General features: G+C 42.8%; 2 protein-coding genes across 2 annotated transcripts in view; one reads left to right on the forward strand and one right to left on the reverse strand.

Annotated features, from left to right (window-relative positions):
- TDRD5 (tudor domain containing 5) overlaps nt 1–2,007 on the reverse strand; it is a 45,969-nt gene extending 43,962 nt beyond the window's left edge. The window contains exon 1 of the mRNA XM_060774443.2: nt 1,802–2,007. The gene's annotated coding sequence lies outside the window, so the exon portion shown is untranslated. The remainder of the gene's footprint in view (nt 1–1,801) is intronic.
- A 10,353-nt stretch (nt 2,008–12,360) lies between these two features.
- Nucleotides 12,361–26,837, forward strand: NPHS2 (NPHS2 stomatin family member, podocin). Its single transcript, XM_060771618.2, has 8 exons — nt 12,361–12,643; nt 13,864–13,967; nt 14,931–15,003; nt 18,796–18,878; nt 20,855–21,058; nt 21,854–21,909; nt 23,945–24,023; nt 26,503–26,837. Exons 1-8 carry the CDS (start codon nt 12,361–12,363, stop codon nt 26,773–26,775), a joined length of 1,155 nt encoding a protein of 384 aa, XP_060627601.2. The 3' UTR covers nt 26,776–26,837.
- The last annotated feature ends 586 nt before the right edge of the window (nt 26,838–27,423 follow it).

Raw genomic sequence — 27,423 nt, forward strand, 5'->3', positions numbered from 1 at the left:
ACTGGTAGCCAGATTTTGTTCATTTTCATGGTTTCCTCCTTTCTGTTGAAACTGTCCACATGCTTGTGGATTTCAAAGGCTTCTCTGTGTAGTCTGACGTGGTGGTTGTTAAAGAGTGGTCCAGCATTTCTATGCTTTTGAGTTAATTTTCTTGTTTGTTGTTGCTGTTGTTTTTAATATTGTATTTGGGCTCGGCCTCTTGTAAGCCACACCGAGTCCTTCAGGAGATGGTAGCGGGGTACAAATAAAGGTTTATTATTATTACTAGCTGTCCCCTGCCACGCGTTGCTGTGGCCCAGTCTGTTGATCTGGAAAATAAAGTAATGAGAAAGTGTTGGTTTCTAATATATGTAATGTCTTCCTGCTTGTGGGTAAACAGCATTTCTTGATGTTTCTTTGTCAGTGTTGATGTGGAGTGTCTGGTTTGCCTACTCTGGAACATGTAACATACGATTGTCCTTCTTCAGAGGTCCCTGTGTGTGTGTGAATCATATTTATATCTATGGCTGGATGGCTCTTTGTCAGGAGGGCTTTGATTACGTTTTCATACCCTGGTGAAGGGAGTTGGACTGGATGACTGCTTGTGTTGTGAGATGCTTTGTTGCCAAATTTGGTGTGATTTCGTTCATTGATTCTTTTGTTTTTAAGGAACTCATTATGCACAGAGCATATATATATATATATATATATATATATATATATATATATATATAAAAATTATTCTCAAATAATATGCTGTGTCCAAGATGGTTAATCAAGTGCTCTGCTATGGCTGACTTCTCTGGTTGAAGTAGTCTGCAGTGCCTTTCATGTTCCTTGATTCGTGTTTGGGTGCTGCTGCGTTTGGTGGTCACTATGTAGACTTGTCCACAGCTGCATGGTATACTGTCAGTGTGGGGGGAAAGGCTAAGGAAAGTGATGATAATAATAATGTGTTCTTGCCATACATCAAGGGAACCACTGACCGCATAGGAAAGCTGATCAGGAAACACAACATACAAACTATCTATAGCAGTGGTTCTCAACCTGTGGGTTCCCAGGTGTTTTGGCCTACAACTCCCAGTAATCCCAGCCAGTTTACCAGCTGTTAGGATTTCTGGGAGTTGAAGTCCAAAAACATCTGGGGACCCCAGGTTGAGATCCACTGATCTATAGACTCACCAAGAAAATTCAACAAATGCTACGTGGATCCTCTCGCTTCTGCAGGAGTCTGCGGTCAGTGGTTCCCAGCTGCATGGTACACGGCAGACTCCTGCAGAAGCGAGGATCCACGTAGCATTTGTTGAATTTTCTTGGTGAGTCTATAGATAGTTTGTATGTTGTGTTTCCTGATCAGCTTTCCTATGCGGTCAGTGGTTCCCTTGATGTATGGCAAGAACACATTATTATTATCATCACTTTCCTTGGCCTTTCCCCCCACTCTTGTGATATAAAAGTGTGAAAATGAAAAACAATAATAGTTGCCATGACTTAATGCGATGGAATCCTGAGAAGTCTCAAGGCCTTGTAAAACTACAAATCCCAGGACTCCATAGCATCCAGGAATGGAGGCTAAAGTGGTGCCAAACTGCATTGACTCCGGCCCCTTCCACGCAGCTGAATAAAATCCCCCATTTTCTGCTTTGAACTGGGTTATATGGCAGTGTGGACTCAAATACCTAATCCAGTTCAAAGCAGATATTGTGGGATTTTCTGCCTTGATATTCTGGGATATGTGGCTGTGTGGAAGGGCCTAGTCACAGTGTAGACTAGAGGCGCCCCATCCACATTAAAAAAAAACACGGTGCCATCTTATCCCTACCTAAGGAAGCGTCTTTTAAACACAACGGGGCTCTCTTGGGAAGGAGACAGGTCTCTGTGTGCCCCTCGGACGAAGGCACGTCCGGCCTTCACAGGCCTCGCAGGCCTTCCCCACAATGGCTGAGGAGAACCATGCTCTTCGCCGTCCCGGCCCAGCCTTCTCTCCTGGCTCGCGCTTCCCACTCTCGCAGCCGAAGAGGCGTCGAAGCGGGCTGCGCAGGCGTAGAACTCACTTTCGCGTGCGCTTTCAAGTAGAGCGCGCGCGAACGTGAGCTCTGCGCCTGCGCAGACGACGGCCGCAGGCTACTTCCTCCCTTCCGCTCTCTCTGGTTCAGCAAGAGAAAGAGGGAGAGAAGAGCGCGTGCTGGATCACGTGGCCAGGCTTTTGTCAAAGAGAAGCCGGTCGGTTCCAAGCTGGAACGCTGGTGGAATATCATCATAATCGCCACAGAATGGTCAAACTCAGGGCCCTTCCAGACAGCCTCTATATCCCAGGATCTGGTGTAAACTGGGTTATATGTATTGTCGAAGGCTTTCATGACCGGAATCACTGGGTTGTTGTAGGTTTTTTTTTTTTAGGCCATGGTCTAGAGGCATTCTCTCCTGACGTTTCGCCTGCATCTATGGCAAGCATCCTCAGAGGTAGTGAGGTCTGTTGGAAATAGAAAAATGGGTTTATATATCTGTGGAATGACCAGGGTGGGGCAAAGAACTCTTGTCTGCTGGAGCTAGGTGTGAATGTTTCAACTGACCACCTTGATTAGCATATAATGGCCTGACATTGCCTGGAGCAAACTTTTGTTGAGAGGTGGTTAGATGCCCTTGTTTGTTTCCTCTCTGTTTTTCTGTTGTAATGTTAGAGTTTTTTTAATACTGGTAGCCAGATTTTGTTCATTTTCATGGTTTCCTCCATTCTGTTGAAATTGTCCACATGCTTGTGTATTGTGTATTTGTGGATTTTTTTTATTTGTCGTGTCAGAGCAACCAGTCCATTATATTACATTTCTAACAGAACAAAGCAAACAAACAGAAAAATACAAAACTTGTGAGTTTGGTAGTTGGTTAAATGTCCTTTGACCAGTATCTGTCCACTTGGAGTGCTTCTGGTGTTGCTGCAAGAAGGTCCTCCGTTGTGCATGTGGCAGGGCTCAGGGTGCATTGCAGCAGGTGGTCAGTGGTTTGCTCCTCTCCACACTCGCATGTCGAGGATTCCACTTTGTTGCCCCATTTCTGAAGGTTGGCTCTGCATCTCGTGGTGCCAGAGCGCAGTCTGTTCAGTGCCTTCCAAGTTGCCCAGTCTTCTGTGTGCCCAGGAGGGAGTTTCTCATTTGGTATCAAACATTGTTTGAGAATCTGGGTTTGAGCCTGCCACTTTTGGACTCTCGTTTGCTGAGGTGTTCCAGCGAGTGTCTCTGTAGATCTTAGAAAACTATGTCTAGATTTAAGTCGTTGACGTGCTGGCTGATACCCAAACGGGATGAGCTGGAGATGTCTCTGCCTTGGTCCTTTCACTATTGGCTGCCACTTCCCGGCGGATGTCAGGTGGTGCAATACCGGCTAAACAGTGTAATTTCTCCAGTGGTGTAGGACACAGACACCCCATGATAATGCGGCATGACTCATTAAGAGCCACATCCACTGTTTTAGTGTGGTGAGATGTGTTCCACACTGGGCATGCATACTCAGCAGCAGAGTAGCACAGCGCAAGGGCAGATGTCTTCACTGTATCTGGTTGTGATCCCCAGGTTGTGCCAGTCAGCTTTCGTATGATATTGTTTCTGGCACCCACTTTTTGCTTGATGTTCAGGCAGTGCTTCTTGTAGGTAAGAGCACGGTCCAGAGTGACTCCCAGGTATTTGGGTGCGCTGCAATGCTCCAGTGGGATTCCTTCCCAGGTGATCTTCAGAGCTCTGGATGCTTCTCTGTTCTTGAGATGAAAGGCACATGTCTGTGTTTTAGATGGGTTTGGGATCAGCTGGTTTTCCCTATAATAGGCAGTAAGAGCACCTAGAGCTTCGGAAAGCTTCTGTTCTACCATCTCAAAGCTCCCTGCTTGAGCAGTAATGGCACGATCATCAGCATAGATGAAACTCTCTGTCCCTTCTGGCAGTGGATTATATGTATTCACACTTCCAGATAATCTGGGATAAACAAAACCAGGGATCATCAGATTATTATTATTATTTATTAAACTTTATTTGTACCCCGCTAGCATCTCCCGAAGGACTCGATGTGGCTTACAAAGGCCAAGGCCTCAACACAACAACAACAGACAATAACAATACAATGCAAAGCTAATTAAAGACATAAGCAATAACAAAAACAAAACATTACACTATTACGCAATAAAACCAGGCCGTGCCAATGAAGGGTACAGGTTAAAAAGTGCTGGGTGTGAGAGGTGATATGTTGGATTTCTGGGCAAGTGCAATGTGCAGAGAGTCTTAAACTCTAATAAAGTGATTCTGGGACGTAGTTCTGGAGGTTATCCTATTCAGGAAAGGCACATTGGAATAGCCACGTCTTCAAGTTCTTCCTAAAGACTGGTAGCGTGGGTGCTAGTCTAATGTCTTTGGGGAGGGTGTTCCAAAGTCGGGGGGCAACGACAGAGAAGGCCCTGTCCCTCGTCCCCACCAAACGAGCCTGCAACGCAGGTGGAATCATGAGCAGGGCCTCTCTGGATGAACGGAGGGAGCGCGTGGGTTCATAAACGGAGATGCAGTCACGCAGGTAGGCAGGTCCCAAACTGTTTAGGGCTTTGTAGGTAAGCACCTGCACCTTGAATTGGGCTCGGTAGGTAAACGGCAGCCAATGGAGCTCCTTAAACAGGAGGGTTGACCTCTCTCTGTAAGGAGCGCCAGTTAACATCCTGTTGTTGTGCTGTTGTAATTTTAGAGTTTTTTTAAATACAGGTGGCCAGATTTTGTTCATTTTCATGGTTTCCTCCTTTCTGTTGAAATTGTCCACATGCTTGTGTATTGTGTATTTATGGATTATATGTATTACTATTCACACTTCCAGATAATCTGGGATAAACAAAACCAGGGATCATCAGATCCTGCTTTAAGAGATCCTGGCCAGTTGCAACTCGGGTTCCTTCTGCAATCCAGGGCCCTTCTGCACAGGCATCTATCTATCTATCTATCTATCTATCTATCTATCTTCTATCTATATAAATAAAAATGTAATGTTCATTTGGGGGATTAACATAACTCAAAAACCACTGCACCAATTGACACCAAATTTGGACACAATTCGCCCAACAACCCAATGTATGTCCTTCACTAAAAAAATGATTTTGTCATTTGGGAGTTGTAGATGCTGGGATTTATAGTTCACCTGCAATCAAAGAGCATTCTGAACCCCACCAACGATGGAATTGGGCCAAACTTGGCACACAGATCTCCCATGACCAATAGAAAATACTGCAAGGGTTTGGTGGGCAGTGTCCTTTGGTTTTGGAGTTGTGGTTCACCTACATCCAGAGAGAACTGTGGACTCAAAACAATGATGGATCTGGACCAAACTCTACACGAATACTCAATATGCCCAAATGTGAACACTTCTGGAGTTTGGGGGAAATAGAATCTTGGCATCTGGAAGTTGTAGTTGCTGGGATTTATATTTCACCTACAATCACAGAGGATTCTGAAACCCACCAACGATAGAATTGGGCCAAACCTCCCACACAGAATCCCCAATGCTAATCAAGCTTGCCAATTGCAATATTTACACTTGCTTCAAACAGACAAGGGTTCCTTCTCCTACCCTGGACATCCCACAGCTATATATACACTCCACTTGCCTCATTTCTAACAGACCTCTGAACAAACCTCTGAGGATCCTAGCCACTGATGTAGGTGAAATGCCAGGAGAGAATGCTACTGGAACATGGCCATACAACCCAAAAAGCTCACAGCAACCCAGGGGTATTATTGTTACTCAGTGTCTTTTTCATTTCTTATATTAAACTACTCTCTAAGACAGCAAAGAACATTTTGAATATGTTTCTGTTAATACAAATATTCTTTATATTTATTTATCTAAATATATTTATCTCGACTAATTAGAATGTTTGTTGATGTGCAATGACATCATGGCAAGTGAGGCATTTTCCACCATAAATAACCTCTTAATACACTTAACAAATGGATTGACTTGATAAACAAAGCCACAGCTTTCAGTTTGCAAGATCTGAGAAAGGATGTTGATGCGACAGGTCTTAGCATTCTCCCATTCACTGTCAGATGAAGCCACCTTGGCAAACTAAACAAAATATTACAATACAAATTAGTATATGTCTTGGTAAACTGGATTGAGCGCTGCTTTGCTACAAGACTTGTTCAATCATAATTTCTTTAAATATATTAAATATATTAAAGCAATTCTCTGTATTTTTAGACAGCTACAAAAGGGAGTTAAATATAAGTCATTTGTGCTTACAACAGCCCAGAGTGGCAAAGATTTCTAATTAGAAAGGAATTCAAGGGTGAAATGGCACACATGATTTATCACTTCTGTCAGTCCATTCATTTCTCCTCCTCAGGCACCTATATTAAGGATAAATACCACCAGCTTAGGACTAATTGGAAGAAGTATATGTAATACTGTACATATACAGATATACGTACAGCAGGACATTCAAGAGTTGATGTATTTGCACTGTTTTTGTAGGGATTTAATTCACAAGGATTCCCTCCCACCCTTCAAATTGGTACCAGTATTTTTACAGAATAACAGTCCATAAAAACCTACACACACACAGTATTACATTGTTTGGATTACATAATGCACGAGAACAGCTAGTACAAGACTTCCCTTTAAATCCCATTGACGATTAATTGAACCAAACTTGGGACACAAGCCCATCATGACCAACTTTAAATACTGGTGGGATTGGGGGGAGGGCTCGCAGAGGATGTGGGAGTTGTAGATCACCCACAGTCAGACAGCCATGTGAATCCTACCTATGATGGACCATACTTAGTACACATGCCCTTCATGACCCACCATAAAATACTCTTGTGCCCAGGAACCATGGAAGAAGATATTGGGAGTTGAAGTCCCCCACAATAAGAGAGCCACAGAATTCCCATCAACAACTAAAGGCACAGCTTTCCTCATAACCACCCTACACGCTAGGCTGCATCTCCCAATATACTTACCTCTTTGCTTGGCAGGCTGGGGATGATGGGAGTTGCAGCCCAAGAAGAAGACTGAGCTGCCTGACCAGTTAGGAAGGCACAAAAGACAATGGATTCCCAAAATCACAACAAACACAAATCCACTACAAGTCGTAGTACATAAATCACAAAAATAAATGTTTTCTCAGCTTATATAATACAAGGGGTATTTTTTAAGTAAGGTCCGTTGGAACATAAGTACACAACAAAAGTTTATTTCAAAAAAGTAAATTTATTTTCAGAAAGTACATACTTCACTCTATTTTTTGACATAGTTGCCAAGTTTGTTCAAACACTTATCATACCTCTGAACCAATTTTAAAATACCCTCTTCATAAATCCTCACTTTAACTGAAACCACCAAATCGTCTGTAATCAAAGAAGGGCGACCAGAGCGGTCCTCATCATGGACGTTGTCACGGCCATCTTTGAATTGTCGTACCCACTTACGCACTTTGCTTTCACTCATAACAGTATCACTGTACACTTCACAAATCTGTCGATGAATTTCTGCAGCAGGCAGGTTCCTTGCTGACAAAAACTGTATCACTGAGCGAACTTCACATGCGGCGGGTGAGTTGATAGTCTTAAACATTTTTAAAGCACAGAACAGAACCGTACAGGTTAGCTACAGAGTGGAAACTGAGCACAGTTGTTCCAGAGGCATGCCGGTACTCGACGCATGCACTTGTTGTGGTATGCGCGTGAACTACTAGTGTCTACAACAAAACGGACCTTACTTAAAAAATACCCCTCATACAGTATTAACTGTATAACTAACTTATATGATGCAGCATTGAGCAATATACAATGAACAAAAACTGTTGTTTATACAATGATTTTACATCAGTAACAAGAGTAGAGTCTTTCTTGCTGTAAAGCAGACTTCTCTTAAGGGCATAAAATCCCTTACTTTAGAGCAGTAGTTCTCAACCTGGGGTCCCCAGATGTTTTTGGCCTACAACTCCCAAAAATCCTAAAAGCTGGTAAACTAGCTGGGATTTCTGGGAGTTGTAGGCCAAAAACATCTGGGGACACCTGGTTGAGAACCACTGCTTTAGAGAAAGATACTTTTGAGTGGAGTTTCCAGTCCCTTGTAAGAGGATATCCACGTAGAGGATTTCCAGACCGGTTTCGATTAACGTCTTCCTCAGATGGAGAAATGTGAAGAACACAATGAAGTGGACATCAAGTTCTCCAAAATAATAGTTCTTCCTCGGGTGGATAAGAATACAATGAAACAGTGGATCTAAAGGGATATACACAGCTGGCTAGAACATGTCCCAAAAGGGATAAATATTTCCATATGTTGCTAACATGTAGGGCGTACAAACGGCGTGCAAAGTAAGCATTTGCAGTATAGTTGATTTTGCCCAGGGGCGTTCTTGAGGTGTTCTTGGGGGAAAATAGACCTTGACATATGCGAGTTGTAGTTACTGGGATGTATAGTTAACCTACAATCAAAGAGCATTCTGAACTCTACCAATGATGGAACTGAACCAAATATGGTACACAGAACTCCCACGACAAACAAAAAATATATATCAGTGATTTGGGGGGGGGGGGGGAATACTGTTTGCTTACCGTTGAAAATTACCTAGGGCCACCTCTGCGTACAAAACAAAGAGGCATAGGTACTTACATCAGGTTCTCCTAAACCGTGCTCTGCAATGGTTTGATTCTGTAGCAAGCACAAGGCCAACAGGTAGAAACTAGTATATAAAGTGAAGCAATTAAAGGGACCCAAACCAGGTAGAGCAAGTAATGAAAGTGTTAAAGAGCTATACACTATAGTTTACAGGGACTCGGAGGGGCTCAAGACAATATAAAATCACAGAATACATTATAAACCAAGGTTAGCTCATATAGAGGAAATGTGTAACTGATAATGCGACTCTCATTTTGATTGATTTAGAATGTAGATAGTGTTAATATGGTCATTACAACTAGGCAGAATTTTTTCACCTGGTTAGACATTACCTGAGGATGAGTCTACATCAATGTTTCTCAACCTGGGAGTCGGGACCCCGGGGGGGGGAGGGGTATGAGAAGGGATCAGAGGGGTTGCCAAAGACCATCAGAAAACACTGTTTTCTGTTGGTCATAGGCGTTCTGTGAGGAAAGTTTGGCCCAATTCTATCATTGGTGGAGTCCAGAATGCTCTTTGATTGTAGGTGAACTATAAATCCTAACAACTACAACTCCCAAATTTCAACATCTATTTCCCCCAAACTCCACTAGTGTTCACGTTTGGGCATATCGAGTATTCGTGCCAAGTTTGATCCAGATCCATCATTGTTTGAGTTCACAGTGTGCTCTGGATGTAGTACCTCTGGATGGACACACCTTCAAGAAATAAAGGATGACATGTCGCCAAAACAGAAACAAGTCAGATTTCATGGTGGGAATAATTATAATTATAATTATTATTTTATTTTTATACCCTGCCAATCATCTCCCCAAGGGAACTCGGGGTAGCTTACAAGGGACAAGCCCAAGATTATAATTAAAACACACAAATAAAACACTTAAACCAATTAAAACATCAGATAAAACAAATACAACACAATTGAAAGCAATATAAAAACAGGCTGAAAGAAACATAGCTGAGGTACAGATTCAATGAGTGCAATACATTTTTACAGGAGCGCAGGAATGTGCAACAATACAGTAAACTGGGCAGGAAATACTGTCATAACACCTGTTGAGGTAGAAGGTATGCCAGTGTAAAGTGAGCTGCTTAATCAAATGCACACCGGAACATCCAGGTTTTTAGTTGACTTTGAAAGGAGGACAAGGTGGGAGCCTGTCTAATCTCCCTAGGGAGGGAGTTCCAGAGCCGGGGGGGGGCACCACCAAGAAGGCTCTCTCCCTCATCCCCACCAACCGTACATGCAGGGACGGCTCAACCCATTACGCAAAGTAAACATTTGCAGTATAGTTTATTTTGCCCAGGGGCACTCTTGAGGCGCTCTTGGGGGAAAATAGACCTAGACATATGCGAGTTGTAGTTACTGGGATGTATGTTGTTGTTCATTTGTTCAGTCGTCTCCGACTCTTCGTGAACTCATGGACCAGCCCACGCCAGAGCTCCCTGTCGGCCGTCACCACCCCCAGCTCCTTCAAGGTCAGTCCAGTCACTTCAAGGATGCCATCCATCCATCTTGCCCTTGGTCGGCCCCTCTTCCTTTTACCTTCCACTTTCCCCAGCATAATTGTCTTCTCTAGGCTTTCCTGTCTCCTCATGATGTGGCCAAAGTACTTCAACTTTGTCTCTAGTATCCTTCCCTCCAATGAGCAGCCGGGCTTTATTTCCTGGAGGATGGACTGGTTGGATCTTCTCGCAGTCCAAGGCACTCTCAGAACTTTCCTCCAGCACCACAGTTCAAAAGCATCAATCTTCCTTCGCTCAGCCTTCCCTAAGGTCCAGCTCTCACATCCGTAGGTTACTACAGGGAATACCATGGCTTTGACTAGGCAGATCTTTGTTGTCAGTGTGATGTTTCTACTCTTTACTATTTTATCGAGATTGGACATTGCTCTCCTCCCAAGAAGTAAGCGTCTTCTGATTTCCTGGCCACAGTCTGCATTTGCAGTAATCTTTGCACCTAGAAATACAAAGTCTGTCACGGCCTCCACATTTTCTCCCTCCATTTCCCAGTTGTCAATCATTCTTGTTGCTATAATCTTGGTTTTTTGATGTTTAGCTGCAACTCGGCTTTTGCACTTTCTTCTTTCACCTTGATTAGAAGGCTCCTCAGCTCCTCCTCGCTTTCGGCCATCAGAGTGGTGTCATCTGCATATCTGAGGTTGTTAATGTTTCTTCCAGCAATTTTCACCCCAGCTTTGCATTCATCCAGCCCCGCACATCGCATGATGTGTTCTGCATACAAGTTAAAAAGGTTGGGTGAGAGGATGCAGCCTTGCCGTACGCCTTTCCCAATCTTGAACCAGTCTGTTGTTCCGTGGTCAGTTCTTACTGTTGCTACTTGGTCCTTGTACAGATTCCTCAGGAGAGAGACAAGGTGGCTTGGTATGCCCATCCCACCAAGAACTGGGATGTATAGTTCACCTAAAATCAAAGACCATTCTGAACTCCACCAATGATGGAATGGAACCAAATATGGCACACAGAACAGAAAATATATATCAGTGATTGGTTGGGGGGGGGGGGTGCCAAAATACTGTTTGCTTACAGTTGAAAATTACCTAGGGCTGCCTCTGCGTACATGAGATGGCAGGGGGAGATAGAGCAGTGCCTCCCCAGAAGATCTCAAGGTATGCACTGGTTCATAGGGGAAAATGCGATCACGGAGATAAGCAGGTCCCGAACCGTTTAGGGCTTTATAGGTGATGACCTGCCGCTTGAATTGGGACCGGAAACTTATTGAAAGCCAGTGGAACTGTTTAAACAGGAGGGTTGACCGCTCTCTCTAACCAGCTCCCTTGAGTAGTCTAGCTGCAGATCTTTGAACCAACTGTAGTTTCCAGACCATCTTCAAGGCAGCCCCACGTAGAGTGCATTGCAGTAATTCTACCTAGAGGTGACTAGGGCGTGGACCACCATGGCCAGATCAGATTTCACGAGGTACGGGCACAGCTATCTGTGTCACTCACCACAATCCAAAACCCAACCCTTGACTCAAGACTGAAGACTGTTGACACACATCAAATAACCTGAGTTTTCAAAAAAGGTGAAAAGTAAAGGATCTTTTAAAGTCAAATTTAAGGTGAAAATTAGATTCATATTCTCATATATGAATTAGATTCATATTCTCAAGAACACCAGCACTGGATACAAGTAGATCTTTTTCTGCCTTATCTCAGGTTTCTCTTGATTCTCCCAAGGAGAAGAGGAGATTTTGCTTCTAAGAACAAGGCAACAAACATGCCTCCCTACCTTTTTAGTCTACCCAGTAGTTTGGAACTAGGATTTCTCATAATAAATGTTAATTAAACAACAGGCTTGGTGTGATTATATTTCAAAGTAAGCAAGGTTTTTAATTGACTACGTTAAAAAAGCTGAGGCAATGCACTCTGCAGCTGCCAAATTAATGAATGGGGAGAAAGTGAAAGACTAATCACAAATGAGAAGCAATCAATGAATTTCTTAATGAATTAAATTTAAGTTTGTGAAAGCATTCATTAATATTTAAGATGCATAAGCATTTTATTGTTGTTGTTGTTACCATATTTGATTAACAGAATTGTTCCTCTGACATTAATGTGTCACTGTCCCAATAGCTCAATGTCAACAGACACAGATTCTCTCCTGGTCACTCCCTCTAGCATTTCCTTTTCGACAGCATAAATTGCCAGGCAGCACAACTTCACCCATTCTGACATAGAGCTATTTTCTTTAAGACTAGCTTACAAAATGAAGACAGAAAAGAAACCTCGGAGCTCTTCTAGGGAGCCCCATGGAAGAACCAGAGAGCCCTCCGTTCCAAATGGAAAGAAAGAAACAGTGGAACACAGGCGAAAGACTAGTAAAGAGAGGCAGAAATCTAGTCAGAGGAAAGCTAAGAAGGAGACCAGGAGCACCCTTGAAGGAGACAACCAAGTCCATACTTCCACTGTGGTAGATGTGGATGATGTGGTCTCATTTGAGGAGGAAACAGAAGTGATGGCCTTACTTGAAAGTGAGAAGCTAGAGGAAGGTAAGGAGACAAGAGGACTTAATGCAGGAATAAGCAGACTTTTGCAAATTTCACTTGCGAGGAATATTTAGTACATTAGACTCCGAATATAGAATGCTCCACTAAGGTCTGGACTATATCCTATCAGGAATATGTGATAGTTTCCAGTACCTGCATCTCTGTTTTGATCTATGAAAACTTGAGACTTGTTGTTTATTCATTCAGTCACTTCCAACTCTTTGTGACCCCATGGACCAGCCCATGCCATAGCTCCCTGTTGGCCGTCACCACCCCCAGCTCCTTCAAGGTCAAGCCAGTTACTTCAAGGATTCCATCCATCCATCTTGCCCTTGATCGACCCCTCTTCCCTTTTCCTTCCATTTTCCCCAGCATCATAGTCTTCTCTAAGCTTTCCTTTCTTCTCATGATGTGGCCAAAGTACTTTATCTTTGCCTCTAATATCCTTCCCTCCAATGAGCAGTTGAGCTTTATTTCCTGAAGTATGGACTGGTTGGATCTTCTCACGATCCAAGCCACTCTCAGAACTTTCCTCCAACACCACAGTTCAAAAACATCTATCTTCCTTTGCTCAGCCTTCCCTATGTTCCAGCTCTCACATCCATAGGTTACTACGGGAAATACCATTGCTTTGACTCTGTGAAACTTCATTGCCAGTGTGATGTCTCTAATACCATCACTTTGATTATGTGGATCTTTGTTGCCAGTGTGATGTCTCTAATACCATCACTTTGATTATGTGGATCTTCGTTGCCAGTGTGATGTCTCTACTCTTCACTATTTTATTGAGATTGGTCATTGTTCTCCTCCCAAGAAGTAAACGTTTTCTGATTTCTTGGCTGCAGTCTGCATCTAGGAATACAAAGTCTGTCACTGCCTCCACGTTTTCTCTCTCTATTTACCAGTTATCAATCAGTCTTGTTGCCATAATCTTGTTTTTTAAGTTTAAGCTTTTGCACTTTCTTCTTTCACCTTGGTTAGAAGACTCCTCAACTCCTCTTCGCTTTTAGCCATCAAAGTGGTATCATCCGCATATCTCTGTTTTGAGATATGCGGAAACTTGAGACTTAAATGTATTTAATTTTCAACCTCGCTTTTGAAATACTCTACTGCTTTCCCCTCATTTTGGGTACCTCCTTTTCTCTGTTATTTTTTTCAAGTAAGTTTAATTCCATGAGGAAGAGACCTGTGTAATCCTAGAATCCTTTGCTCTTTCTCTTTAGGTGTGAAGTCTGCAGGCTTAGGCGTATGTGAGTGGATTCTTGTCCTCCTTTCTCTCCTTTTCATCATGGCCACATTCCCCATCTCCATCTGGTTCTGCATGAAGGTAAGGCTATTCCTAGAAAGAAGCATCTGCGGGATCTATGATTTGATGATGCCAATATTTCAAGCATAATCCCATACATTCTAGATATAGAAGAACACAGGGTCAAAAGTGTGCAACATAGATGATGTTGGATTGTCATTCCTACCAGTGCTAGCCATCATAGCAAATAGTGAGTTCATAGGAGTCACAGTTCAACAACATCTACAAATCTACCAGATTCCAATGCCTGTAGTAGAACATGAGCATTGTCTTTCTCAGGTGTAGATTTAATGAACCATGGTTCATGCTAATATGTATGTGCCCATTTTGAAGATAGGAAGATCTACTGATGTAAACATTTTGTGTTCTGTTTACATGTACCCAAGGAAGGAACAGGCTTTAATCTATGTACTCCTCAGTTTTAACCATTAATTGGCAACAAACACTAAAAACGTGAATGATAGAAGAGAGGTATATGTAAGTCATGTGGACTGTTGTGTTACTTTGAAGCCAATCTCCTGCCATCATGTGTGGTGAAAAGTAGTGTCCCATTGCCAATATGAAGGCCACATTCAATTGCCACTGAATGTGAGGATTGTACACGGACCAGAAGGGTATGTGTACCAAATTTGGTTCAAATCTATCACAGGTGGCTATAATGCAGCTTTCTGGATGTGGATGGATTGCAAACTCCCATCATCCTCTGTCAGGCCTCTCCCCAAACTTTGCCAGTATTTTAAGTTGGATCATGAACTTTAAATGAAGCAAATTTGGGCCAGATCCATTGTTGATGGGATTCACATAGCTCTATGGATGTGGGTGGACTACTCATCATCTTCTATCAGTACTTCCAAACCCCTTTATTTTTTTAACTTCGATCATGATGGGTATGTGTGCCAAGTTTGATCCAGATCCATCAAACCACGTAGAAACCTTTGTGGATCAAACATACATATAAAAAAAACTTTGACTTTTTATATATAGATTGTACAAGAGTATGAGAGAGCCATTTTGTTTCGATTTGGACGCATTCTTCAGGGAAGGCCCAAAGGACCTGGTAAGTACAAAGCAATGCTTTCTCTTGTTATTTATTTCGTATCAAAAGCATTGCGTAAATTAGTATAAAACTGATAAAAATAGGAGCTCAAGCAGCGAAATATCTTTTGACCAAAGATATGTTTTTTCTCTTGTGACATCCTCTTGTGACATGTTCTGTTCAATGACATGAAGGCATGTGTACACACGCATCCACCCATCCTATTTTATGTAGATTGGTTTTGAGGGCAAATAGGCTATTCCCTCATGGATGGGGAAAAAAATCCTGGATACTGTACAAAGGATATACAGTGGGAGTTGTATGAGACAACCCTCCCTTTCCTCATTTCTTCTTCTCCCAGGTACAATGAAATATAGCGGATAAACAAAGCAGTATTTATTTATTTATCGTGTCAAGAGCAAACCAAACAGTTGCATTGCATTTTTTAACAAACAAACAAACAAAACACAAAGGTTGCAAGCTTGGTAGTTGATTAAATGTCCTTGGACCAGTAGCTGGCCACTTGGAGTGCCTCTTGTGTTGCCGCAAGGAGGTCCTCCATTGTGCATGTAGCAGGGCTCAGGTTGCATTGCAGCAGGTGGTCAGTGGTTTGCTCTTCTCCATACTCTCATGTCGTGGATTCCACTTTGTAGCCCCATTTCTTCATCTTGTGGTACCAGAGCGCAGTCTGTTCAGTGCCTTCCAAGTTGTCCAGTTTTCTGTGTGCCCAGTGGCGAGTCTCTCATTTAGTATCAACCATTGATTGAGGTTCTGGGTTTGAGCCTGCCACTTTTGGACTCTCGCTTGCTGAGGTGTTCCAGCGAGTGTCTCTGTAGATCTTAGGAAACTATTTCTTGATTTAATTCATTGACGTGCTGGCTGATACCCAAACGGGGGATGAGCTGGAGATGTCACTACCTTTGTCCTTTCACTATTGGTTGCTACTTCCCGGCGGATGTCAGGTGGTGCAATACCGGCTAAACAGTGTAAATTCTCCAGTGGTGTAGGGCACAGACACCCCGTGATAGTGGCATGTCTCATTAAGAGCTACTGTTTTAGCGTGGTGAGATGTGTTCCACACTGGGCATGCATACTCAGCAGCAGAGTAGCAAAGTGCAAGGGCAGATGTCTTCACTGTGTCTGGTTGTGATCCCCAGGTTGTGCCAGTCAGCTTTTGTGTGATATTGTTTCTAGCGCCCACTTATTGCTTGATATTCAGGCAGTGCTTCTTGTAGGTCAGAGCACGGTCCAGAGTGACTCCCAGGTATTTGGGTGCGCTGCAATGCTCCAGTGGGATTCCTTCCCAGGTAATCCCCTGAGCTCGGAATGCTTGTCTGTTCTTAAGGTGAAAAGCACATGTCTGTGTTTCAGATGGATTAGGCCTCAGCTGGTTTTCCCTGTAATAGGCAGTAAGAGCACCTAGAGCTTTGGAGAACTTCTATTCAACCATCTCAAAGCTCCCTGCTTGAGCGGTAATGGCACGATCTTCAGCATAGATGAAACTCTCTGTCCCTTCTAGCAGTGGCTGGTCATTTGTGTAAATGTTAAACATGGACGGAGCAAGCACGCTCCCCCGAGGCAGGCTGTTCTTCTGTTTCCGCCATCTGCTTCTCTGGCCCTGGAACTCAACAAAAAAGCTCCTGTTTTGTAGCAGGTTTCCTATGAGGCGGATGAGGTGGTAGTCCTTTGTGATATTATACATTTTTCTCAGGAGGAGGCGGTGGTTTACAGTATCATAAGCCTCTGACAGGTCTATTAAAACCTTCATAAACAAAGCAGTAAAGCAATATCACAAGTTTCAGAAATGCTCAGTACCTGTTTTCTGATGTGGCATCATCCATCTATTCAGTTCATATGCTTTGTGCCTTCTAGTCATTTCCAACCTATGGTGACTCTAAGATAAACCTACTGTGGGGGTTTCTTGTCCAGATTTGTTCTCAGGCGGGTTTCCTTTTCTTTCCTATGAAGCTGAGAGATTGTGGTTTGCCCAAAGTCACCCAGTGAGTTTCAATGGCTGAGCAGTGATTCAAACCCAGATCTCCAACATCATAATTCAAACTCAAACCACTATAGAGCATCCTGATTACAGTTGTACTTATGGGATCATTTGTTAGCCCAGGACAAACTAGTGTGTCAATAAAATTTCCTTTTCCACGGGAATAAGAATTAAAAGAATGAGAAAGAAAAATGTTCATGTTTTTTTTTCACCTTCGTTGGACTGGCCATACATCCAGTTCAAAAGTCTCTGCATACATCTGATGAACTTGATATCGAGCTGCTTTTAGTAGGGTCTCCTCAGCGGAGGGGATCCCCAAGGACCGCATAAAAAGGGCCCTGAAACCTTGGTGAGGCCAGTGAAGCCAATTTCAGCAATTTAAAATATTAAAAATAATAATGCCCACCAAAGTGGAAGAAGTTTCTTTTAAGCGACCGAGGTGTTTATTTAGCGATTCAGCTGATATCGGATGCATTGCAGGAATCATTCCACTGCAAGCATGCCAGTACAAAGAATACAGACATATTTATAGTAAAAATACAAAGGAAAACTTTCAAAATTCCCGCCCGCCCCTTGCCGGCCGGCTTCACGCTGATTGGCTGAGGCTGGAACAGCTGGGAGGAGGCTGGGTGGCCCGCCCCTGCTCTGGACCAATCAGCGCGTTTCTTCGCCTCTAGAGGGCCAATGAGCGCCCTCCGCTCACCTCGCAAGATGGACAAATCAGGAGAGAGGAGGCGGTACGGCCGTGAACAATGGAGGGGGGAAATGATGGGATTAGGAGTTGCCAGCAAGCCTTTGTCTCAGGCCGGCAAGGTGTGATCTTTGTAAACAAAAGTCTTCCTGTTTGAAATGGCTTTGGGGAAAAGACAATATTGGGTCAGACAGTGGACCTCAAAAGGGATCAACGCTCCCTTTGTAATTTCAATCATTTTTCCTTGTTCTCATGAATTCCTTTATCTCATCAGACAGGCTCAGAAAATGAGATAAGGAAGACATGGCTATTGTCTCATGCAGATGAGTGGATCAATGGATGAGACAGGGATTTCCCCCCTAGCATTGCAACAGTTCCTGGTCACTTTTTGTAAGGGAAAGGTCAAGAGGGAAAAAGGGGAAGGGGGAAAACAAGTTACATTTCATACAGTAATACCTTTATACAGAGTTCATAAGGGAAGCCCCATCCCCAGCCCATACCCCAATAAGTTTTATTTCAATATTTGATCTTTATTATAACACAAACTAGAAATCCCATGCTCTTGGGAAAGGCGCGCGGAAACGGAGGTTGCTAGCAGTTCAAATCAAGCATTGATAGAAAGTTCGTGGCCAGGGTTGTGGCAAACAGTCCAAATCACACAGCAGAGAGTCATTCTTCAGGCAGAAGCCAGCAGATGGGCACTGAGTTGATCAATAACAGAATCCATCGCTCAGCCCTTGGGGAACTACAACTCTCACAAAAGGGCAGAAGTCCCAAGATCCAGCCATTTCCCAAAAAGCCTCGTGGGGTCCTTGTTGTTGTCAGTGCCTTGGCAATGTGGCCAAGACTTAACCCTTGTTGTGTAGTCTGGTGCCCTTGCCCTTTGCAGAACTATAAGTCCTTATCCCTTAATTATGGGGGGGGGGGGGGGGGTTGGTGCCTGACATCAAACTGAGAAAAGCAGGAAACAATGAGTGAAGCTGCATGTGTCTACTTCAGAAGAGAGGACAGAGATATGAAACGGCATTATACCTGTTCAATGCACTGTGTTGTTTGACCCTCAGAAATCTGATGTTTCTTCACAACATCCAATATATAACTGTTGTTGTTTCCTTCTACCTAACAGGCTTGTTCTTCCTCCTTCCCTGTCTGGACACCTACCACAAAATAGACCTTCGCCTTAAAACCTTAGAGATCCCTTTCTATGAGGTAAGCAAATCTGGTTATGTTCTTCATTTGTTCCTCTCTAATGCCTTTGGTAGGAATCAAATGCACACATTATCTGGAAATCAGATGCAGTTCTTAAAAGGTAGACACACAGAAAAGCTAACTTGAGATTCTTAACTCCTAGGAACTGAAAGTGTACGAGTCAAATCTCAACTGAGCTCTGAGTGCACTACATAGTTTTGAACAACCTACATTGCCCTATATCCCAGGATCAGATCCCAGATAAAATGGATTATATGCACTTCCACTGCCAGATAATCTGGGATAAACAGATAATCTGGGATCAGATCCTGGGAGATAGGGCAGTGTCGAAGGAACCTTAGTCTCATCCCATTCCTCAATTATTATGGACATAATAAGAGACATTGTGGTGTAGAGTTATTTGTACATTGGACCAGGGTTCAAACCCTCACTCAGCCATGGAAACCCACTAGGTTACCTTGGGCAAATCGACTAGGAAATAAATCTCGCAAAAAACCAAAAAAGAAAAGAAAATTCATAGGACAGGGCCACTGTAATTTGGAAGTACATAACAATAACAATGATGATACTGAATAATTTTATTTATTTATCGTGTCAGGGGCAGACCAAACAGTTGCATTGCATTTTTTAAACAAACAAACAACACACAAAGTTTGCAAGCTTGGTAGCTGATTAACTGTCCTTTGACCAGTATCTGGCCACTTGGAGTGCTTCTGGTGTTGCTGCAAGAGGGTCCTCCATTGTGCATGTAGCCGGGCTCAGGTTGCATTGCAGCAGGTGGTCTGTAGTTTGCTCTTCTCCACACTCGCATGTCGTGGATTCCACTTTGTAGCCCCATTTCTTAAGGTTGGTTCTGCATCTCGTGGTGCCAGAGCCCAGTCTGTTCAGTGCCTTCCAAGTTGGCCAGTTTTCCGTGTGCCCAGGGGGGAGTCTCTCATTTGGTATCAGCCATTGATTGAGGTTCTGGGTTTGAACCTGCCACTTTTGGACTCTCGCTTGCTGGGGTGTTCCAGTGAGTGTCTCTGTAGATCTTAGAAAACTATTTATTGATTTAAGTCGTTGACGTGCTGGCTGATACCCAAACAGAAGGAGCTGGAGATGTCACTGCCTTGGTCCTTTCACTATTGGTTGCTTCTTCCCGGCGAATGTCAGGTGGTGCAATACCGGCTAAACAGTGTAATTTCTCCAGTGGTGTAGGGCGCAGACATCCTGTGATAATGCGCCATGTTTCATTAAGAGCCACATCTACTGTTTTAGCGTGGTGAGATGTGTTCCACACTGGGCATGCATACTCAGCAGCAGAGTAGCGTAGTGCAAGGGCAGATGTCTTCACTGTGTCTGGTTGTGATCCCCAGGTTGTGCCAGTCAGCTTTCGTATGATATTATTTCTAGCGCCCACTTTTTGCTTGATATTCAGGCAGTGCTTCTTGTAGGTCAGGGCACGGTCCAGAGTGACTCCCAGATATTTGGGTGTGCTGCAGTGCTCCAGTGGGATTCAGTCACAACCAGACCGCTCTATCTCCCCGGAGAGACTCGGGGACCTAATTTACAGGTGATTGTGGACTCTGATCACATGTGTGTAGTACTTTGAACATTGCATAGCTATTAAGAATGATTTATCCCAGTGATTCCCAACCTTTGGGTTTCAAAATGTTGGGCTATTGTTCCAGAGAATCACTCACTATTAGCTATGTGGGTTGAGGCTTCTGGAGACCAAAGTCCAACAAGATCTGGGGAAACTAAAAGTCAGAAACCTTGGTGTACCCTTCTTTTATCCCTTTTTAGAATGAGCACTGTTTGGGTGTCCTGTGCATTCTATTACACCAACTATAGTATTTTGCGCGAAGGCTGCCCAGCCCAAGCCGTAGTCAATGCCAGATTTCCCATTATTTTCCCATTGACAGGATAAGTCGCTCACTCACTTACCCACACCATTATGTAAGCTGACCATTTGCAATACCTTTTTCTTGCCCTAGGTCATAACCAAGGACATGGTGAGTCTAGAAATAGATACCATCTGCTACTATCGTATGGAGAATGCTACACTCCTTGTGACCACCTTGGCCAATCTCCCTAATGCAGTCCGGCTCCTAGTACAGACCATTGCAAAGCGTTTTCTGGCGCATCGCTCACTCACAGACATTCTGATGGAAAGAAAATGCATCAGCCAAGAGATAAAGGTGGGCAGGTTTGGGATTTTACTATGGCTCTACATGCCAGGAAAATTCATTGTACAGAATGACAGGACTTTCCACTGACTTCTAGAAGCAGCACTAGCTAATGTATTGTAACCACTGGTGCCTTGTCATTGGATAATTTCTTTTTTCCAGCACATGGTTTCACAATCCAGAAACTCAGAAGAATGGCCTTGGTAAATCAGACCAAGAGACATCTCAAACAGTATTTCTTTTCCAAAAACTGCCAACTAGATACCTCCGAGAAGCTCATTCTTTATCCCTAGCATCTGTTAATCTATATAAATAAAAATGTAATGTTCGTTTGTGGGATTAACAGAACTCAAAAACCACTGGGTGAATTGACACCTAATTTGGACAACATACACCTAACAACCCAATGTATGTTCTTCACTCAAAAAATTTAGTTTGTCATTTGGGAGTTGTAGTTGCTGGGATTTATAGATCACCTACATTCTGAACCCCACAACGATGGAATTGAACCACACTTGGCACACAGTTCTCCCATGACCAACAAAAAATACTGGAAGGGTTTGGTGGGCAGTGCCCTTTGGTTTTGGAGCTGTAGTTCACCTACATCCAGAGATCACTGTGGACTCAATCAATGATGGGTCTGGACCAAACTCTACACGAATGTGAACACTGGTGGAGTTTGGGGAAAATAGAATCTTGACGTTTGGGAGTTGTAGTTGCTGGGATTTATAAAAGGTTTGGACACCCCTGTCTGAAAGCTACTACCACATAAGGCTACTACCATTGACAAACCACCCTTTTTTGCAGGTGGCTGTGGATGCCATCACCTGTCAGTGGGGCATCAAGGTGGAGCGCACAGAAATGTAGGTATGGAAAGTATGATTTGCAGAAACAAAGGTAGCAAAATAACAGGAGAGAAAAAATAATGTTATTTTAAGCCAGGGACTAGAGAATGTGGCTTTTCGGATGTTTTGAATGACAAACTGTTGCCCCATTTGGTCTTTCACAATCTTTCATCTTTAAGATTGTTATATTTGTAATGTAATGTTTACATAGCAGATATGTATGTTTTGGTAATGTACAGTTGCAACATTACCCTGAATTTCCCATTTCCTACCATATATCAAAGGAGGCCGCACCGTTGGCCTTCTGCATCCACAAATTGTCATCCACAGCCTGGTTATTTTTAAAATATAAAAAGCAAATGGCATAATAAAATAGCATTTAGTTAAGAAAAGAGATATAACACACAAAAAAACCCACTGGTTTTCAGGAACTGCTGGATGATCTCTTCCTGTTTTCTCTTGTTGCCAACACAAAAAAAGCTACCAAGAAGAGCAATCACATTAACTATATTCGCCTATATTCTACCATAAAGGTACTTTACGGTACTTGGGAGTGATCCTGGATTCATCACTGAGCCTGGAACCCCAGGTTTTGATGGTGGCCAGGAGAGCTTTTGCACAATTAAAACTTGTGCACCAGTTGCACATGTACCTTGGGAAGTCATACTTGGCCACGGTGGTCCATGCTCTTGTTACATCTTGCACAGATTACTGCAACGTGCGCTACATGGAGCTGCCTTTGAAGACTTCCCGGAAACTTCAAATAGTACAACGGGCAGCAGACAGATTCCTCACTGGAGTGGCATATAGGGTGCATACAACACCCATTACATCATAATAATAATAATAATAATAATAATAATAATAATAATAAACCTTTATTTGAACCCTGCTACCATCTCCCGATTGACTCGGTGCGGCTTACAAGAGGCCGAACCGAAATACATCAGTAAAAACAACAACAACAATACAACAATAAATAAACTCATAAACAAGGCAATAACATTAACAACATACGATGATGCAATTAAAAACAATGGCAGGGCCAAATGTAATAATTAAAATTTAAAAAGTGCTGGGCATGACCAGGTGGGGTGTTTGGAGGGGGATGGGCATCAGCTCCAATGGCTTCCAGTCTGCTACTGGGCTCAATTCAAAGTGCTGGCTTTGGCCTATAAAGCCTTAAACAGTTTTGGTCCAACTTACCTGTCCAAACGTATCTCCCTTTATGAGCTAGCTAGAGCTTTAAGATCTGTCGGGGAGGCCCTGCTCCCAGTCCCACCCCCTTCGCAAGCACAATTGATGAGGATGAGAGACAGGGCCTTCTCAGTGGTGGTCCTTCAGTTGTGGAACGCCCTCCCTTGTGATATGTGGCAGGCCCCATCTCTCCTGGACTTCAGGAAAAAGTTAAAGACCAGGCTTTATACACGGGCATTTGGAGAATAGGCCAATACAGAATTCGACTTCAACAGTTTGGACAATGACGATGGACTAATTACTAAGCATAAACACAAGACTCTGCTCTTTATGCTTTTAATATGTTCTATGCTTTTAATCTTTTTCATTATTTTACCTTTTTTTGTTTGCTAATATGTTTAAATTGTTTTATAGTTGATAAGGTATGTTTTATGGTTATATTGGTTTTATTGTAATGTGTATGTTACAGCATTGAATTCTTGCCATATTTTGTAGGCCATCTTGAGTCCCCTCCAGGGTGAGAAAGACGGGGTATAAATGAAGTAGATAAATAAATAAATACTTTTGGAAATGCCAGCAGTCACTTCAAATTGCCCTCCCTCTGTGGCAGAACAGGAACAAATCTGATGTAGAGGTACTGCACATTGTCAGTGGCAACATGCACACCTCTGTAAATATTGTCGCTATGAATAGGGAGAGGTAACGGTAGGATAATGGCAGGTCAGATGTCCCAAATTTTCTATTAGTCAGCATATATTTCTCCTTCTGCTATAACTCAAAGTCTATTCCTGAACTAGAAGAATGTTTTCAATTTGAGACAGCAGCCCAGCCTTCAGGATGTCCATTTCTATTTCAGCAATGACATAAAGCTGCCGGCCGAGCTTCGGGAATCATTGACCGTACAAGCAGAAGCCCAAAGACAAGCTGCAGTGAGAGTAAGCCAAAAGCATGCTAATACTTAGGATTTTTTTCTCACTGGATCCTAAGGGAGGGGAAAGATGGCTTTCCTTCACTTTCTTTGAATCAAATTACATTCTTTTGATATTCCTTGTCATCGTCCCCTCCCCATGTTTGGGAACAAGCAACTTCTGGTATGCTTTATTTATTCTCCAACCGAACACTCCAGGATTCTCCCTTTCCCCTACCATTATGGCAGGTTGTTTAATTCCTTTACCCATAGAAACAGAAGCATTTGCAGAGCCTGTCTGCCTCATTCACCCCAAATTATGACAAAGGGCTGTTTGGCCACACAGTATGGGGATGTTCCACAGAAGCTTCAGCAAATACATTTTCTCATGCATCTCAGGGCCCTTTTACACTGCCCTATACCAGGACTGTGGCGCAGGTGGCTGGGAGTCAGATGCATTAAGGTCACTAATGACCAAAAGGTCATGAGTTCGAAGCTAACCCAGGTTGGAGTGAGCTTCCAACCAATTTGTGTAGTTTGCTGTCGACCTTTGCAGCCCGAAAGACAGTTGCATCTGTCAAGTAGGAAATTTAGGTACCGCTTAGCGGGGAGGCTAATTTACAATGCCATAAAAATATCCAGCAAGCATGCAAAGAATGAGGAAGTACTTCATCAGTGTTACAAATGGACAGTGAAGCGACAGCTCCCCTGGTGGCCAGAATACCCTCATCAAAAAGCTGGAATGTTAAATAGCCTCTGTGTGTTTGTCTATCTATATTGTGTGTCTATGACATTGAATGTTTGCCATGTATATGTACATTGTAATCTGCCCTGAGTCCCCTGTGGGGTGAAAAGGGCAGAATGCAAATACTGTAAATAAATAAATAATAAATAAATATATCCCAGGATCCGATCCCAGATTATCTGCTTATCGCAGATTATAATCTAGTTTAGGGGTCCTCAAACATTTTGAACAGAGGGCCAGGTCACAATCCCTCAATCTGTTGGAGGGCCAGACTATAATTTGAAAAAACATAAATGAATTGCTATGCACACTGCACATATCTTATTTGTAGTGCAAAAAAGCCCCACTTAAAAAACCAATACAATAATTAAAATGAAGAACAATTTTAACAAATATAAACTTACTAGTATTTCAAGAGGAAGTGTGGGCCCGCTTTTGGATGATGAAATAGGATTGTTGTTGTTGTTGTTGTTGTTGTTGTTGTGTGCTTTCAAGTCATTTCAGACTTAGGTTGACCCTGAGTGAGGGCCAGGTAAATTACCTTGGAGGGCCGTATCTGGCCCTCGGGCCTGATCTAGTTCAATGCAGATAATCTAGGATCAGATCCTGGAATATAGGGCAGTGTAGATCCAGCCTCAGATGCTTATCTAATAAAATGAAAAGCTGTGCCAAAGCATGTTTGAAATCGTAGAATGAGTGGGAAGTGTGTTAGAAAGGCAATTCTCTACATGTCACATTGTATGGGAATATGCCATCGGTTTAAATGCATATCACTGGCACTTTGCCGGAGCCCCCGGCGGCACAGTGGGTTAAACCCCTGTGCCGGCAGGACTGAAGACCGACAGGTCGCAGGTTTGAATCCGGGGAGAGGTGGATGAGCTTCCTCTATCAGCTCCAGCTCCTCATGCGGGGACATGAAAGAAACCTCCCACAAGGATGATAAAAACATCAAATCATCCAGGCGTCCCCTGGGCAACATCCTTGCAGACGGCCAATTCTCTCACACTAGGAGTCACTCCTGACACGACAAAAAAAAAACTGGCACTTTAGTTCTTATTAACTGCAGTATTAGTTACTATGATTTCAAAGGCTGGGAATAATTGGTTTTTTAAAAAAAAAACAGGAGTGGAGATAAAAAAAACAATGGCTTTTGGGACCTGAAGCTCAAAATTAAGCCTCCTGGAAAGGATTCTATGTAGCAGAAATCTGAGTTTACTTATTGTACTAGCCAATTGACAGGATTTTCTCATTTGCATTTTACAAATCAAAGATATGACATTTAGAAAGCCGCTGCATTCTTACCTTTTCTGTGTGGCCTTCTCAGCCAGATAGGATGTGCAGCTATACTGATTTTCCATAAAAAGAAATGTTAGCACTAGAGTAGGTGGTATAGACTGGTGAACTGCCATTCAGACTTCTTAGGACCATTGTGCCTTCAATCAAAAGCTTCTTTCTAGTTTTAAGCCTTATTATTTCCCTGCTCAACCAAGCTAGGCTATTTCCTATTAGTCTTCTTCACCTATAGGCTTCTATGCATGATTTTCTTATTTAGAGGGAAATACTAAGTACTAAGGGTAGACACAAACCAAAGGGCCAAAATGGGCAAAGTGAATCTTGCAGAGGAGCTTTAAAGACAGAAACTTCAAACTAAATTCTATAAAGAGTAGAGTCTACTTTAATTGTGCTTTTAACTGAGAAGCAATGTGTCAACATCACTGACAAGTCTGTTGTGGAAATATCCTTAAATGGCTTTTCATTTTAGGTGATAGCTGCTGAAGGAGAAAAGGTTGCTTCTGAATCGCTGAAAATGGCGGCTGAGATACTGTCCCAGACACCGGCTGCAATCCAACTCCGTTACCTTCACCTGCTGCAAAATGTGACTGCCGAAAAACCTTCCACTTTTATTTTACCATTACCTTTAGATGTTCTGAATCTTGCATCAGGAGTGACCCCAAAATCCACGGTCTGCAGTCCTTCTTCAGATACTCCCAACCACCCAGAAGCTCCAAAGACTAAGGATTCCCCCATGCTATAAGGCAGGGGTCCTCAAACTTTTTAAACAGAGGGCCAGGTCACAGTCCCTCAAACTGTTGGAAGGCCAGATTATAATTTGGAAAAAAAAACATAAATGAATTCTTTTGCACAGTGCACATATCTTATTTGTAGTGCAAAAACCACTTAAAAATAATACAATAATTGAAATGAAGAACAATTTTAACAAATATAAATTTATTAGTATTTCAATGGGAAATGTGGGCCTGCTTTTGGCTGATGAGATAGGATTGCTGTTGTTGTTGTGTGCTTTCAAGTCATTACAGACTTAGGTTGATCCTGAGCAAGGGTTGGGTAAATGTGTCCAGCTTGAATTGGCTGAATCATTTGCTCAGCGCAAATGAAGTTTGGGAACTTGCTGTGAAAGCTCTTTGGTGTCTGTTTATTTAAATTGTTAATTGTATCAGGGAGTAATTCTTCTGTCCTTAATGACGCCAGTTGTACCAACTCCTTCCGTAAGAAGGTCAAGGAATGTGTATGAGTGGGCCTATTTAAAACCAACTGCAGCTGAGTCAGCATGGCTCAAAATTGTTTCAGTTTGTAGTTATGTGTACATTTCTAATCCATATGATTTTACAGATAAAAGGAAAACAAGCTGGTGATTGCAAAGAAAATAGAGAGCAACAGGGGA

This window comes from Anolis sagrei, chromosome 4 (genome assembly GCF_037176765.1).
Source record: "Anolis sagrei isolate rAnoSag1 chromosome 4, rAnoSag1.mat, whole genome shotgun sequence".
Taxonomy (NCBI): Eukaryota; Metazoa; Chordata; class Lepidosauria; order Squamata; family Dactyloidae; genus Anolis; species Anolis sagrei.